General features: G+C 51.3%; 1 protein-coding gene across 2 annotated transcripts in view; it reads left to right on the top strand.

The window, feature by feature from the left end:
• The window catches only part of LOC105464512 (calcium voltage-gated channel auxiliary subunit gamma 2), a 142338-nt gene that overhangs the window by 109581 nt on the left and 18603 nt on the right, over positions 1 to 14154 (top strand). For both annotated transcript variants that reach the window (XM_071080529.1, XM_011712484.2), the window contains one exon: positions 6286 to 6369. In XM_071080529.1, the coding sequence (XP_070936630.1) occupies positions 6286 to 6369 (84 nt within the window). The remainder of the gene's footprint in view (positions 1 to 6285; positions 6370 to 14154) is intronic.

The following is a 14154-nucleotide window of genomic DNA, read 5'->3' as shown; positions in this document are numbered from 1 at the left end:
CAGGCTGGCCTTAGGGAAATGAAATCTCATTCATTTCATCACCTCTCACCATTCTCCTCTTACTGGAGTGATATCTGTTGACGCAGATGTCCTACGAAGTTCAAATTTCACCTCTAATGCTTGAGTGCTGCTAGTAACCCCTCCCCTCCCACACCCTTCCCCAGCACCACCATTAGTCAGACTGAATCCAGGGCCCACTGAGGTCCAAGTGCTCCTGGGCACCCTGTGCTCCTCCAGCCAACCCTCACAGCCTCATCGCCACCGGAGGCGTTGGAACCAATCTCACCATGACCTGTATCCCAGTTTACCCCCATCACTCCTCCCTACTCATCACTTGTCCCTCAGGGCCGTGTGTCCCCTGATCTCGCTGGATCTCTAACTCCCCCGCCCTCCTAAATCCTTGCCATGGCACCTTCTAGAATTTAGGTCACAGTGCCAGCAGAATCCCCCCTTCCTGTCCTTGCTCTAATGGAAACCTGGCTCTCCCCGAAGGACACCACCGCCCCTGCAAACTCTCACTGTGGAGAGTGTTTTACTGCCCACATCCCAGGCCTCCCTGGACCTCATCAACATTTCCGGTCCATTTCCCTGCCTCCTCCCTAAACTCCCTGTCTCTGTGAAACACATCTCAGCCTACCTGTCTGACTCCCTCATGGCCACCGTCATTCAGTCCTTGGGGAGCTGAGCGCTGGCTCACTGCCTCTGCCTCCAATGCTGCTCCCGTTATCATCCTTGGAGATTCTACAACCAGGCAAGCAGCCCCTCCAGTCCCTGATCTTGACCCCTTCACTCCAACCTGATGTGCCAGCGCTGCCTCACCCATTGTTAAATATTGAAATTCTGTTGTACCAATCAGTCTTGCTATGTCAGGGAAGCTGGCCGGGGGCAGGGGTGGCTCCTGTGTTGGGCCCGGCAGAGAGAAGAGAGGAGCTGGGACTAAGGCTCCATCTCCTCTCCTCGCTGCCCAAGGCTGGGTTGAGATCTCAGCTCTGTTCTCAGGTTCTATAAGCTCCAAGGCCCACCCCAAGGGTGGGGGCAAGAGAAGCAGAGTGGCCCTGACCTCCTGAGGCTGCTGGGCATGGAGAGGTCCTCCAGTCAAACAGTAGAGGACAAGTTAGGAGAAGATTCTGCACTCGCCGAGATGGAATGACCCTTACTCTAACAGGGAAGTTTAGGGAGCATCTGGTATGGTTCCCTGTGTCAAAGCATGGTCCAGTCAAGCCATCATTTAGCTCATAACAGCCTCATCATCAAAAGATCACACCATTCATTTCTAAAACCCAGTCGGTGGTTTGGGGCTTATTAGAATAATTTGATGAATCATTTGCCCTTCACATTTTAACCGGGTAGGCAGTTTCTTAATATATACTTGATGTGTACAGAACATATGAGCGAACATTGTAGTTTTGCCTTATCTATTAATTTGTATGACCTTTCCAGTGCGTACTTGAAGATCATCCTACCTCCACCTGTCCCGAGCCACCTCATTCGGGCTCTTACCCTTGCCCTTGGCATTTCCAATACCCGCGCCCCCTCAACTCTGTCTTTTACATCCCACTCTCTGGCTACCACGTGTCACCCTTGCAGCTCACTCCCATGCACTCCCATTTCAATAATGCTTTGACCCCACCCCTGCCTTTGCACTGCCTCACTTGCCCTTCAGGTCCTCATTTCCCTGTTTAGCCAGCTTGGACTCCATGATCCATCCTCATAATCCCTCCTTTCCACCCTCTCCCTGTTGCACTCACCTCACAAACCTCCTCCTGGTTAGAGGCGACTCTGCAGCTAACTGCACCCACGCCCCGAATGTGGCCAGAGAAAGCCACAGAATCTCAGAAGAGACCTTCATGCCACTGACACACATACTTCACAGCCTGGTCCACTCCCTCCCACTCTCGCTTCCCTTCCTCTGTCCTCCCATCCCCAACCCTTCCTCCCCGTCCTCTCAGTTAATGCTCCTACTTCCCATTTCGTCGGGAAAATAGAAGCAAGCAGAAGAGAAGTGTTATACCCTCCCACCATGTCTGCCCATCCCCAGCACTGCACCCACGAGCTCTGCCATCCCTCCTGGCACAGCACCATCCATCCTTGCACTGTGTCCTGGGCCTCATCTCCTTGTGCAGTGCACCTGTATTGCGCCCCCATCTCTGCAGGTCATCCCTTCTGTCCTTCTTTCTTTTACTTTTTTATTTTTATTTTATTTTCAAGACAGAGTCTTGCTCTGTCACCAGACTGGGTGCAATGGTGCTATCCTAGCTCGCTGCAGCTTCGAACACCTGGGTTCAAGGGATCCTCCTGCCTCAGCCTCCCAAGTAAGCTAGGACCACAGACACATACCACCACACTTGGCTAATTAGTTTTTATTTTTTGTAGATATAGGGTCTTGCTATGTTGCCCAGGCTGGTTTTGAACTCCTGGGTTCAAAGGATCCTCCTGTCTCAGCTTCCCAAAGCTAAAGCCTGAGCCACTGCCCCCAGTCCTTCCCTTCTTCCCTCTCTACTAGAACATTCCCACTAGTAGCATACAGGCCTTAATATCTCCCTCCAACACAAAGCAGCCAGCACTAGCCAGCTAATGGAGGACACCCCAGTAGCACAGTGCAGGGAGACACAGGGAGGTTAGGAGAAAGAGGCAACAAAGGACATGGTGGGCGCTCAGGCAGCAGGACCAGCACGCATGTGCCAAGGTCCTGAGGTAGGAGGGAGCGTGGCAGGAAAGAAGGCAGAGATGAGCAGGGAGGGAGGAGCCAGGTGGGAGGTGAGGCCAGAGGTGGAGGTTGAGGGTCAGGCTTTGTTAGAGATGTTGAGCTTTTCCCCGAGAGCACTGGGAAGCTGGAGTGTTTCCGAGCTGGAGGTGGCATGATCAGATTTGCATGTACAAAGGATCACTGTCATAGCTCTGTAGAGAAGGATAAGAGTGGGTGCAAACTGATGAGTGGGGAGGCCATGGCAGCCATCCAGGGAGCAGGGATGGTGGCCTGGTGGTGGGCGGTGCTGTCTCAGAGGCATCAGGCAAGTTTGAGACACTAAGAATCTAACACAGACAGGACACCCTGATGGATGGAGCCTGCAGGGAGGAGGAAGAGATAGATGTCGGCGCTGACAACTAGGCTCAGGCTTACACCAGGAAGTCCTGGAGAAGCATTTGCCGAGCTAACTGGGGCCTCCAGAGCACCAGGCAGGAGGGAAAGATCAGGAGTTCACGTTCAGTGCCTTTAAAACATCCACCAAGAGACATCAAATAGGCAGTTGGATACCCAGGTCTAGGCCTCGAGGAGAGGTCTGGGCCACTGATTATCTCACACGGCCTCTCTGTTAGCATCTCCTGAACCCTCCTTCTATGCCAGGCACTGTGCTAGGAGCCGATGGTCCAAGGATGAGTGAGGCCCAGGCTTGCACCGGAGGAGCCACCAGGCTCCCCGCAGAATGTGAGCTCCTGTTCCTGTGGGGTCTTACCCTTGCCCTTGGCATTTCCAATACCCGCACCCCCTCCACTCTGTCTTTTACATTCCACTCTCTGGCTACCACGTGCCACCCTTGCAGCTCACTCCCATGCACCCCCATTTCAATAATGCTTTGACCCCACCCCAACCCTAGGCTCAAAAGCATTGACTGCCCTCCCCTGCACCACCCCGCACCCCTGCCTTTGCACTGCCTCACTTGCCTTTCAGGTCCTCATTTCCCTGTTTACCCAGCTTGGACTCCATGATCCATCCTCATAATCCCTCCCTTTCCACCCTCCTGTTCCTGTGGGGAACAGGAGTGGGTGTGGCCCACCAGGATGCAGCTGGGGCCCTTCTGGGTTAAGCTCTGTCCTCAATTTGTGGGACGCCTCGGGGCATGTCAGTACTGCTCTCTGAGCCTCACTCCTGCACAGATTCTTTATAAAGATGCCTGGCACCGGCTTGCTGAAATACTTGTCAGATTGAATTGAAAGGATATGAAAGTGCTTCGCAAAGTGCTTTTCAAATACACTGATTCATAATTGTAACAATAGGGAGAATTTGTTATCCTCTTAGCAGCTGGTATGAAGACTTTTGCCACAGAGAAGGGTGTGTGGTTGGATTAGGGAAACAAGGCACTACGGAGGGGACAAGGCTTCCTTTTAACACCCCAAGATGCAGGAGGGCAGAGAAGCCATGACAGGAGAGGGGTGGGAACAGCAAAAAGCACGGAACCCAAAACACTCAGAGAAGACACCTGCCCATGGGACCATTTTGAGTGGCCCTACCAAGCTTCAGTGAAGCGACCGGAAGTCCCGATATGCTCTGGGGAATTGTTTCTCTTGTAGAAAAAGTTGGTGAATTTGGTACAGGGAGAGCTCATGTGTGAAAGGAAGTTACAGAGGTTCCTCTTTTCCATTATATGCAGCATAGCCAGAAGTTCCTAAAATGCTTATATTTCTATGTAGTAATAAGTATCCCTGTATACTATATACCTGCGTACTATTAGGTTGGTGCAAAGTAATTACGGTTTCACTATTACTTGGATGGCAAAAACCACAATTGCTTTTGCACCAAACTAATATATAATTCTATATTTTGTACATACATATAGGTCTAGGCTGGGCACAGTGGCTCATGCCTGTAATCCCAGCACTTTTGGTGGCCACGGTAGCTGCCATCTCTTGAGGTCAGGAGTGGGGGACCAGCCTGGCCAATATGGTGAAATCCCGTCTCTACTAAAATACAAAAATTAGCCAGTTATGATGGTGTGTGCCTGTAACCCCGGCTACTTGGGAGGCTGAGGCAGGAGAATCGCTTGAACTCGGGAGGCGGAGGTTGCAGTGAGCCGAGATCGTGCCATTGCACTTAAGCCTGGGTGACAGAGTGAGACTCCATTTCAGAAAAAAAAAAAAAAGTATATGTAATACCGTAAAATTCCTGAGTAATATCTATAGTGCATACTGGAATCTGCCTCTACTTTATAAGACATAGTCTCAGGACTGTAGAAGGAAATCATTGCCAACATGTATTGAGGGCTCTATTAATTAGGTCACACTAGCTACTAAGTCAGTGGCTGGACATAGTCAAATTTCATTTCTCTCTCACGTCAATGCCCCCAAGGACTTCCTAAATGTGTCAGGCACTGTTCTGACTACTCAACATGCATCAGCTCAGTGAACCTCCACGACAATCTGCCAGGGAAGAATTCTTGTTATTGCCACTCTCAGGTGAGGACATTGAGTGACACACAGCTGGACCCAGGCAGTCTAGCTGTGCAACCTGCGTCTTACCCACTGTGCATACACCCCACCCAATTCTTCTTCCATTCAGAGAAGGTTAAAGGACGTTCGCTGTGCCTGTGCTGGTGCTGGGGATAAGATGGTGAATGAAACAGTCTCTGCTGTCAGGAAGCCGATGCTCTGGTGATTGTACGGTCTATGCTACTTATCAGTTTTTGGAAAGGCTGCATTCAAGAGTTCACTCACTCATCAGTGAACATAGGGGAGGACCTGCCTGTGACACTGTGCTGGGATTTGCCCCGGGCCGGTTCTCACCTTCCCAGCAGGCACCAAGGAAATGTTGAGAGTCAAAAGACCCTAGTTGGAGCCCTGATTCCATCATATCCTAGCCACAAGTATTTACTCAGATAGTTTAGCCTCCCTGAGCCTCAGTGTCCTCATCTGTACAATGGGGATGATAAGACCCCTCTCACAGGCCTGTGGTGGAACCAAATTGAGTTGTAGTTCAAGAACTTGGCCAAGGGTACAGCCCCCAGGGGGCTCAATCTCCTCCCCACCCCCATATTTATTTCAGAGCGGTTGGCGGCTGGGTTTGGTGAATTTCGTGCAATTGCAGATGGGAAAGTGTTTTGCAGGCTCTTCTGAAGGGCTGTGGCAGCATCCGGCAGCACCAGTGTGGGGTGTGTCCCCTTTAGAAAGTGATCTGCTGCTTTCTCACATGTAAAATGCAGGGTGACTCCCAGCCAAGCTGGGGCACAGAGACGGGCTGAGGAGTGTTCGTCAGCCTCCTCCGTGGCAGTCCCCAGCCCGGAATCAAGCCTCCACCGCTGCCAAGCCTCCGCTAATCCTCAGAAGCTTCGGTGCAGGGACAGAAGGCAGCGTTTTGAAGTCCTCGGCTTTAGATCCTCTCCACAGTACTGCGGGTGTGTATTGTGATTCACCAGGCAGATGTCCAAACAGACAAAATGAAACCTTCCTTCAGGGGTGAGGGAGACGGCTGAGTGAGTTTCCAAAGAGCCAGAAGTCTAGAAGAGGCAGGTGGGCCCTAAGCGCCCCCAAAACTATGATGTTTCATGCGCTCCTTCTCCCCTTGTTTTGCAGGGAATTTCAAAGGTCTGTGCAAGCAAATCGATCACTTCCCAGAGGATGCAGATTACGAAGCTGACACAGCAGAATATTTCCTCCGTGAGTGCACACAATTGTTTTTATCTCCCTCCTGGTGGTGGGCCCTGCCCTTCCATCCTTCACAGAGTCAAGGACCAGGCCTATCTAGAGGCCCTCATCACAGCAGAGGGCAGGCAAAAGCTGAATCTCTCTCCTTTCCGGAGTGCAGACCTTCATACATGCTGTTCCCTCTGCCTGCAATGCCCTTCCCTCCCCGTCTTTGTCTGGCAAACTCCTACTCAGTCGACCTCAGCTAAAACATCACCTTCTCCAGGAAGTCCTTCCTGCCTTCTGCATGAGTTCCCAGAGGACAGTACTTTATCATTGCTGTGGGGTCCTTGACTATTTGAGTAACCATCTCCCAACTCTGCTAGCGTATGGACTCACCCTAGCATTCACCATTATATTCTCGGCCCAGTGCTTGGCATGTAATAAGTGCTCAGTGAATATTTCTTGAATAATTGGATGAAGTAACCCACCAGGCAGTGCCAGATTGGAACTTCTAATGAAAAAAAAAAAAAGAGAGAGAGAGAGAGATTTTTTTCTTCCCCCGCAAGTCAAGTAAGTCAAAGTTAAATCCTGATGTAACAGCTGCAATCTTAAATCCACCTGAGACATATTATCAAGAGAAAGCAGTCTGAGGCCCCAAGGAAATGTCTCAAGTATCAGCAAAAACTAACAAGGCTACCTATTCCCTGAGAAAGGGATTTCCAAGAGAGGGGCTGAGAGTCCTTGATGCCTGGGACAGCAAAGCCAAAGGTTCTCAGGCCATCTCTTTGGAAGGAGGTTTGCTCTCCTCCCAGGAGCATCCCCACCTCTGCTCCAGACCCTTCCACCTCCCCTCCCCAACAGCACAAGGGTTGCCATTACCCTCAGATCACTTTTATGAAGCATGTAGGAGGCATTTTATTATATAGATTGCCCCTGTCTCTTTCAATAATTACTTCTCACATCAAGCCCAGCTCTCAGGTCAGCCTGGAATCTGGTTTCATTGAAAAACCCATGGAATGTGAAGTCAGTCAGGCAGCTGGGAAGAGAGAGGGAGGCAACACGATGCAATTTTTAGATTCTTTTTTTTAAAGGAAAAAATATCATACCCTGCTCGTCATTTCCTTTTATGAATTCCCTCAAGACATTGCTCTTAACTGGAATTCCTAACAGGCCATTTGGTTGTGGTTACCTGTTACCTACGACTGTGTCTGGGGTGGGGCTGCAGGAACCCGGCTGTGCAGTAAATGTGGGTTGAGCTTCTGTGTGCTGGATCCTGTGCTCAGTGCTGGGGAGCCCAAGATGGATGAGGGAGACGCAGTCCCTGGCCCCAAGAAGAGCACAGCCTGGCGGGGAGGGTCCTTGGAAAAACAGCTCAACTTGGGAGACACTGCATGATAGAGGTGAGGCCTGAATGTAGAAGGCAGAAGCCAGCAAGCAAAGCCAAGCCTCACACTGGGAGCCATACTCCCGGAGCACAGGGCTCACCAGGTGGAGTCTGAATTATGTCATGCTTTATCTGCTAGGCAGTAAGCGCCTGGGGGCAGGAAACTTGTCTCATTCATTGCTGCCCTTATAACGGCTCAATGAATGCTTTTTGTTAAGAAGAGATAGAGGATTCTTCAGTGGCAATTCCTAACAATTCAACACCTCCATTTCCTTGTTTTTAAGAAAGAAGAGCATAGAGCATAGAGTATTTGGTTCATTTTGGTGTCCCTGGACAAAAGACTTGGACTCAGATTGGCAACACAGGATTCTGAAGGTCTGATTTGAGTTGACTTAATCCAACAATATTTTTTGAACATCTGTAACAGGGGTCAGCAAACTTTTTCTGTAAAGGATCAGATGTTGAATATTTTAGGCTTTTGGGGCCATACAGTCTCTGTCCCATTTACCCAACTCTGCTCTTGACAATAAGGAGGCATATGTGTGGCTGTGTTACAGTGAAGCTTAACTTGATTTACACAACCAGGCAGCAGTCTTCATTTGGTATAGTTTGCTGACCCCTGGTCTATAAAATGCTAGTCCTGGGCTGGACAACAAAAATCATTTTTTAAAGCTGGAAGACATGAGTTTCTATCATTCTCTACGAAGTTCTAACCTAGATCTTGAGAGAAGCTGGGAGACAGGGATGATTTTTCTAGAAGGATTCCCCCTGCCCCCACTCCCTACCCCTGCTTCTGATTCAGAAGCTCCTCTGGGGCCTCCCTGGCACGCTGCATATGTCTACAATTCAACCCTGACCACACTTTGCTGCAATTTTGCTGGTTCACACTTGGGATCCCCAAGAGGCTATGAGCTTCTTGAAGGCAGAGCTATATCCCATTCATTTCTGCACCCCAAACACCCAGAAAAGGCCATGGCAGGGAATTTGACCCAAAAAAGCACTTTGATGACTCAGCAATGAAGTGACTGGGCGGGTGAATATGCGAACCCTCAAGTAAATCATAGTCTAATGCCCCGAGATCAATGCAAGCAACAGGCTTCCAGAAGAAAACAGCTGGGTCCCCATTCACCAGAGGTAGGCAGGTGGCTTCCAGAGGTGTGCAGAGCTTAGGCCCAAGGAGGCGGGCTGAGCTGCACCTGGGGTGGGCAGGGCCTGAGTCCACTCCTAGTTAAGGTCTGTCAAACCCATCTGCACAGCTCATCTGCCGCAGGGGAGGCTGTGAGGGGGCAGAAGCAGCCCCTCTCCCTGAGGGCTAGCCATCTGGAGGGAGACCTACGGACCTAATGTTTATGCTGCATGCTGGAATAGAAGGAAGCGTGTGGTGCTGAGGGAACCCGTTCCCTAACCCAGACCAGAGGAGGTCCTTCCAGAAGGGTTCCCTACAGAAGATGGCACCAGAGCCCATTCATTCATTCATTCACTTGAGAGATATATACTAAGCACTCACTGAGTGCCAACACTATTGTCAGTCCTGGGGATCCAAGAGTAAATCAAACAAAGAGGGCCAGTGCCTTCATGAAGGGTATATCCTAGTGTAAGAAACAAGTAATAAACAAGTGTGAAACACCCTCTCCCTGCCCTCTGCACCCTGAGATAGTTTTGTTGTTGTTGTTGTTGAGATGGAGTCTCTTGCTCTTTCATCCAGGTAGGAGTGCAAGTGACACCAAACCTCTGCTTTCCGGGTTCAAGTGATTCTCCTGCCTCAGCCTCCCGAGTAGCTGGGATTACATGCGTGTGCCACTATGCCTGGCTAATTTTTTGTATTTTTAGTAAAGATGGGGTTTCACCAAGTAAGCCAGGCTGGTCTTAAACTCCTGACCTCAGGTGATCCGCCTGCCTCGGCCTCCCAAAGTGTTGGGATTACAGGCGTGAGCCACCATGCCCAGCCCCAGCTGAGATAGTTTCTGAGTGGTCTGGGAGGAGTTGGAGAGTGGAGAGTGATGGGGGAGGGACCAGTGGGTCCTGGGGGCATGTCACTTAGATAAGGTGGTCCCACAGTTTCTCTGAGTGAAGAAAGGGAACTAGGTAAGATTTCTAGGGAAAAGAGTAGCTGACAGAGAGAAGAGCAAGAGCAGGGTCCTTAAAGCAGACACAAAGCATCATGTTTGAGGATCAGCGGTGTGGCTGGTCCTGCAGGAGCCCAGTGCAGGGGTAGAGTGGGGTCCTACAGCACAGGAACCCAGTCATGTGGGCCTGGGACCAAGGGGAGACCTCAGTTCTCATTCTAAGTGTGATGGGAATGACCGATTTAGACACGTCAGCCTGGCTGCTGTGGTAGTGATGGTTGGAAACGGAGGCAGGGAGCCCAGGTGGCGGGGTTGGGGGGTGGGGGGAAACCAGAGTGTAACCATGGTGATGGTGAGAAGGAAGGAGATGTTTGGGAGACAGAGCTGACAGCAGCAGAGGTGGCCACTGATGGAGCATGGGCCATGAGGCAGGGGACAGATTTCAGGATAGGGACAGAAGTGAAAGGAGAGGGAAGAAGCAGTCAAGCAACTCTTCTTTCTCCCCAAAGAGCAGATTTCAACCCATGTAGAGCATCTCCTAAGGGACCTGGGGCTTGTTTTCGATGTTCCCAAACAGGTCAATTAATTCTTGTTTTGTTTTGTTTTGTTTTGTTTTGTTTTGTTTTAAGATGGAGTCTTGCTCTGTCACCCAGGCTGGAGTGCAGTGGCACAATCTTGGCTCACTGAAACCTCTGCCTCCTGGGTTCAAGCGATTCTCCTGCTTCCGCCTCCTGAGTAGCTAGGATTACAGGCGCCCGCCAGCACATCTGGCTAATTTTTGTATTTTTAGTAGAGACGGGATTTCGCCATGTTGGCCAGGTTGGTCTCGAACTCCTGACCTCAGGTGATCCACCCACCTCAGCCTCCCGAAGTGCTGAGATTACAGGCGCCAACAAGAGCGAAACTCCACTTCAAAAAATAAAAATAAAAAGAAGAACAAACAGTAAGTGCAAAGGTCCTGGCTTGGGAGCATGCCTGGAATATCTGAGGAACAGGACTGAGCCTCGTAAGAGAAGAACGGAGTGAGCAAGGAAGGGCAAAGGAAGAGCAGGTGTGGAGAGTCCCAAGGACCCTGTGGGTTGCAGCGAGAATTTGGGGGTTTGCTCTGGTTGACCGACACCATCTCACTTTTGAACAGGCTCTGGCTGCTGTGTTCATAAGGGACTGAAATGGGATGAGGGCAGAAGCTGACAGAAGAGTTAGAACTCTGTTGCTATAATTTAGGCAGGAGGTGATGGCAGCTTGAACCAGAGTGGTAGCAGTGAAAGGGGTGAAAAAGGATCAATGTTGAAAATATTTCCAGGGCACCACACACAGGATTTTCTGAAAGGCTGAATGTGGATTTCGAGAGAAAGGAAGGAGGCAAGGATGGTGATAAGACTCGTGCCCATGGGGGAGCAACAGGTTGAGACTGGGGCTCAATATCAGCCATACTCAGTTAGAGATGCCTGTGGGACTTCCTGGGGCAATGTCATGGGCTCGGTATGAACCTGAGTCCAGTGTTCACAGGAGAGGTCCCGGCCAGAGATAGTGAGTTTTCGCATTGTTGGCATGTGGGTGATATTTAAAGCCATGAGACTCAGTGAACTCACCAAGGGAGTGGTACACAGAGAGAAGGGGAGAGGCCCAGACACTAAGCTCCAGAACACCATGAAGGCTTAGGGGCCAGGGAGATGAGGACACTCCAGGAAAGGGGGCTGAGCAGGAGTGGCCAGTGAGGTGTCTAGGGTAACTCCCACCATCCTTGCTACACCAGCTGAACTGGGGATGTAGAGCAGAGAGGGAGGACAGAGAATGCCAGAAGGGCATGGCTGGACAGCAATTCATCTCCTGGGGTGAAAAGGATGGTGGGGCTCACTGCGCTCAACCCAGCAGGCCGAGCTTAAGACGTTGCCCAGCCTCTTGGAGGGCCTGGCAGAAGGAAGGCACTCAATTAATACCTGATGGACAAATGAATGAATGAATGGACACTCTTACTCCCTAGTGCCTATGAGTATCTGAGGAGTCCCCCAGCCTCTCCTGAACCACACTGATAGAGAAACAGCTATAGGAGCCCCTGGTCACCACCCCGGGCTCCATAAAGGCATGACCAACATGGACTTAGCCCCACCTATCACTGGCTTATCCAGTAATGAATGGTGACTGGACTGTTTCTCCCAACCAGCACTGTGGGCCCATCGAATGTGTCTGTTGTGGTGGCCTCCATATCCTCTTCCCTCGTTAACCAAAGATTGAGGAGCGTGGTGAGGAATGAGGCAGTGGTGACTGGGGTGTGACTTCTCTTGAATGTCAAGCATGCATCCGTGCATCTGTCTTTGTGCACGAGGGCATGAGTCTGTGCTGTGTTCCGTGTCTTTCGGTACCTGCATGTCTGTGTGTCTGAGTGTCCGTGTCTGAATGTGTAAGCACTTGTGTGTTTGCACGTGTCTGTGTGTATGTGGATCCGTGTGTGTTGTGTGTGTGTGTGTATGTATGTGTGTTGTGTCCAGGAGATAGGGGTTGACATTTCCTAGCTGTCCTACTGTGATTTGGAGTAAGGGAAGAAGAATCAGAGGAATTTGGCTTCCTCCAACAGTCATGTATTAAGCACCTACTATGTGCAAGACCCCAAAATCCACTCTATTGTGACCACTCATAGTCCAGGACTGAGGGGTATGGTCGGTCTCCCCACTCCATATTCAGAGCCTGGGGCTGGAGGTGGAAGTGAGGGGCCCAGGGCTGGCTGCTGTCTCTGACGCATTCCCTCCAAGGAGTGTGTCATAGGCCACACACACAGACAGTCCTCAACGGGTGGATCACCAGGCCACACTCCAGAGCCAGAAGTGGACAGAAGGGGGAAGGGAGGTGAGCCCTCTGCAAAGCCGATGCCCCCACTCAGCTCCCCCCAACACACACACGAGATGTACGCCCAGTTGCCTTTAAACTTGACGCCTCCCCAGCGATTCACTGACCACCTGAGGATGATGACAGGCAGCCTGGGGGAAGCCAATAGCAGGAGTGGAACGGAGGAGGGAGGCAGAAGGCAGCCGAGGCAGGGAGGACCCACGCGAGGGGCTTCTGGGGGGCGAATTTACAGAACTTGGACACCAGTGGGAGGCAGGCTTTGGCACACTCGGGGCTTCAAATCCAGCTCTACCACTTCCCGGTGAACCTCCCTGGGCCTCGGTTTCCTCGCAGTGGGGACGATGCTCATTGTCATCTTCCTAGCATTGCCATGAGGATTAAGGGAGTTAGAGTTGGACAGCTCTTCACACCTGCCCGGAGCCAGTGAACATTCAGCAGGCATTCACCACAATCCGTGCTCACTGTTGCGTCCCATTGCATAGTGATGAGTGCAAAGAACAAAGAGGAAACAGGGAGGAGAGATGGGCACCCAGGGAGGGTTTCAGTTTGCAACAGGGTGGTCAGAAAGTCCTTGCGGCGAAGGTGACGTTGGAGCAGAGGCCTGAAGGCAGTGAGGGAGTGCTTGGGAGGTGCAGATATCCTGGAAGAGCATTCAGGCAGAGGGAACCGCCAGTGCAAAGTATCTGAGACTGGCGGGTTCAAAACAGCCAGGACACCCTGTGATAAGCAGACGAGGGGCAGGCAGGTGGGAGAAGGGGTGGGGACCAGGACTCGGGAGCCTCTGCTTTCCCCTGAGATGAGACCACCGTGGGAGGGTTCTGAGCAGGGGACAGGCATGGTCTGATGTTCAGGCTACCAGTATCACTCCAGCTTCTGCAGGAGAGGGAGACCACCTAGGAGACCACGGCTACCCTCCAGGCTCAAAAGGCAGGTGCTCAGGCCCGGTAGTGGAGAGGTGGCTGAGAAGGGGTTTGATTCTAGATGTATTTGACACGACAGCCAGCAGTTTTTTTGTTTGTTTGTTTGTTTTTGTTTTGTTTTGTTTTGTTTTAGAGACAGTTTTGCTTTTGTTGCCCAGGCTGGAGTGCAGTGGCATGATCTCAGCTCACTGTAACCTCCACCTCCTGGGTTCAAGTGATTCTTCTGCCTCATCCTCCCAAGTAGCTGGGATTACAGGTGTCTGCCACCACGCCCGGCTCATTTTTTTGTATTTAGTAGAGACGGGTTTTTACCATGTTGGTCAGGCCGGTCTTGACCTCACGTGATCCACCCGCCTCGGCCTCCCAACGTGCTGGGATTACAGGTGTGAGCTATCATGCCCAGCCGAGCTGGCAGCTTTTACTGACAGCCTGGATGGGGGAAGTAAGAGAGAGGTCTTGTGGATGGCGAGCAGTTCTGGCTGGCAGATGGGGCGAACATCACTGCCCTTCTCTGAGGCTGGGAATGTAGGACGAGGCTGCTGTGCGGGGAGGTGACCACTCTATGCCAGTCTGTTTCATCTTGGTTTCTGTTACGGAATCT

Source organism: Macaca nemestrina, chromosome 15 (assembly GCF_043159975.1).
Source record: "Macaca nemestrina isolate mMacNem1 chromosome 15, mMacNem.hap1, whole genome shotgun sequence".
NCBI classification, from domain to species: Eukaryota; Metazoa; Chordata; class Mammalia; order Primates; family Cercopithecidae; genus Macaca; species Macaca nemestrina.
The sequence above is the reverse complement of the archived record's forward strand: the minus strand, read 5'-3'. Positions and strand labels throughout refer to the sequence as shown.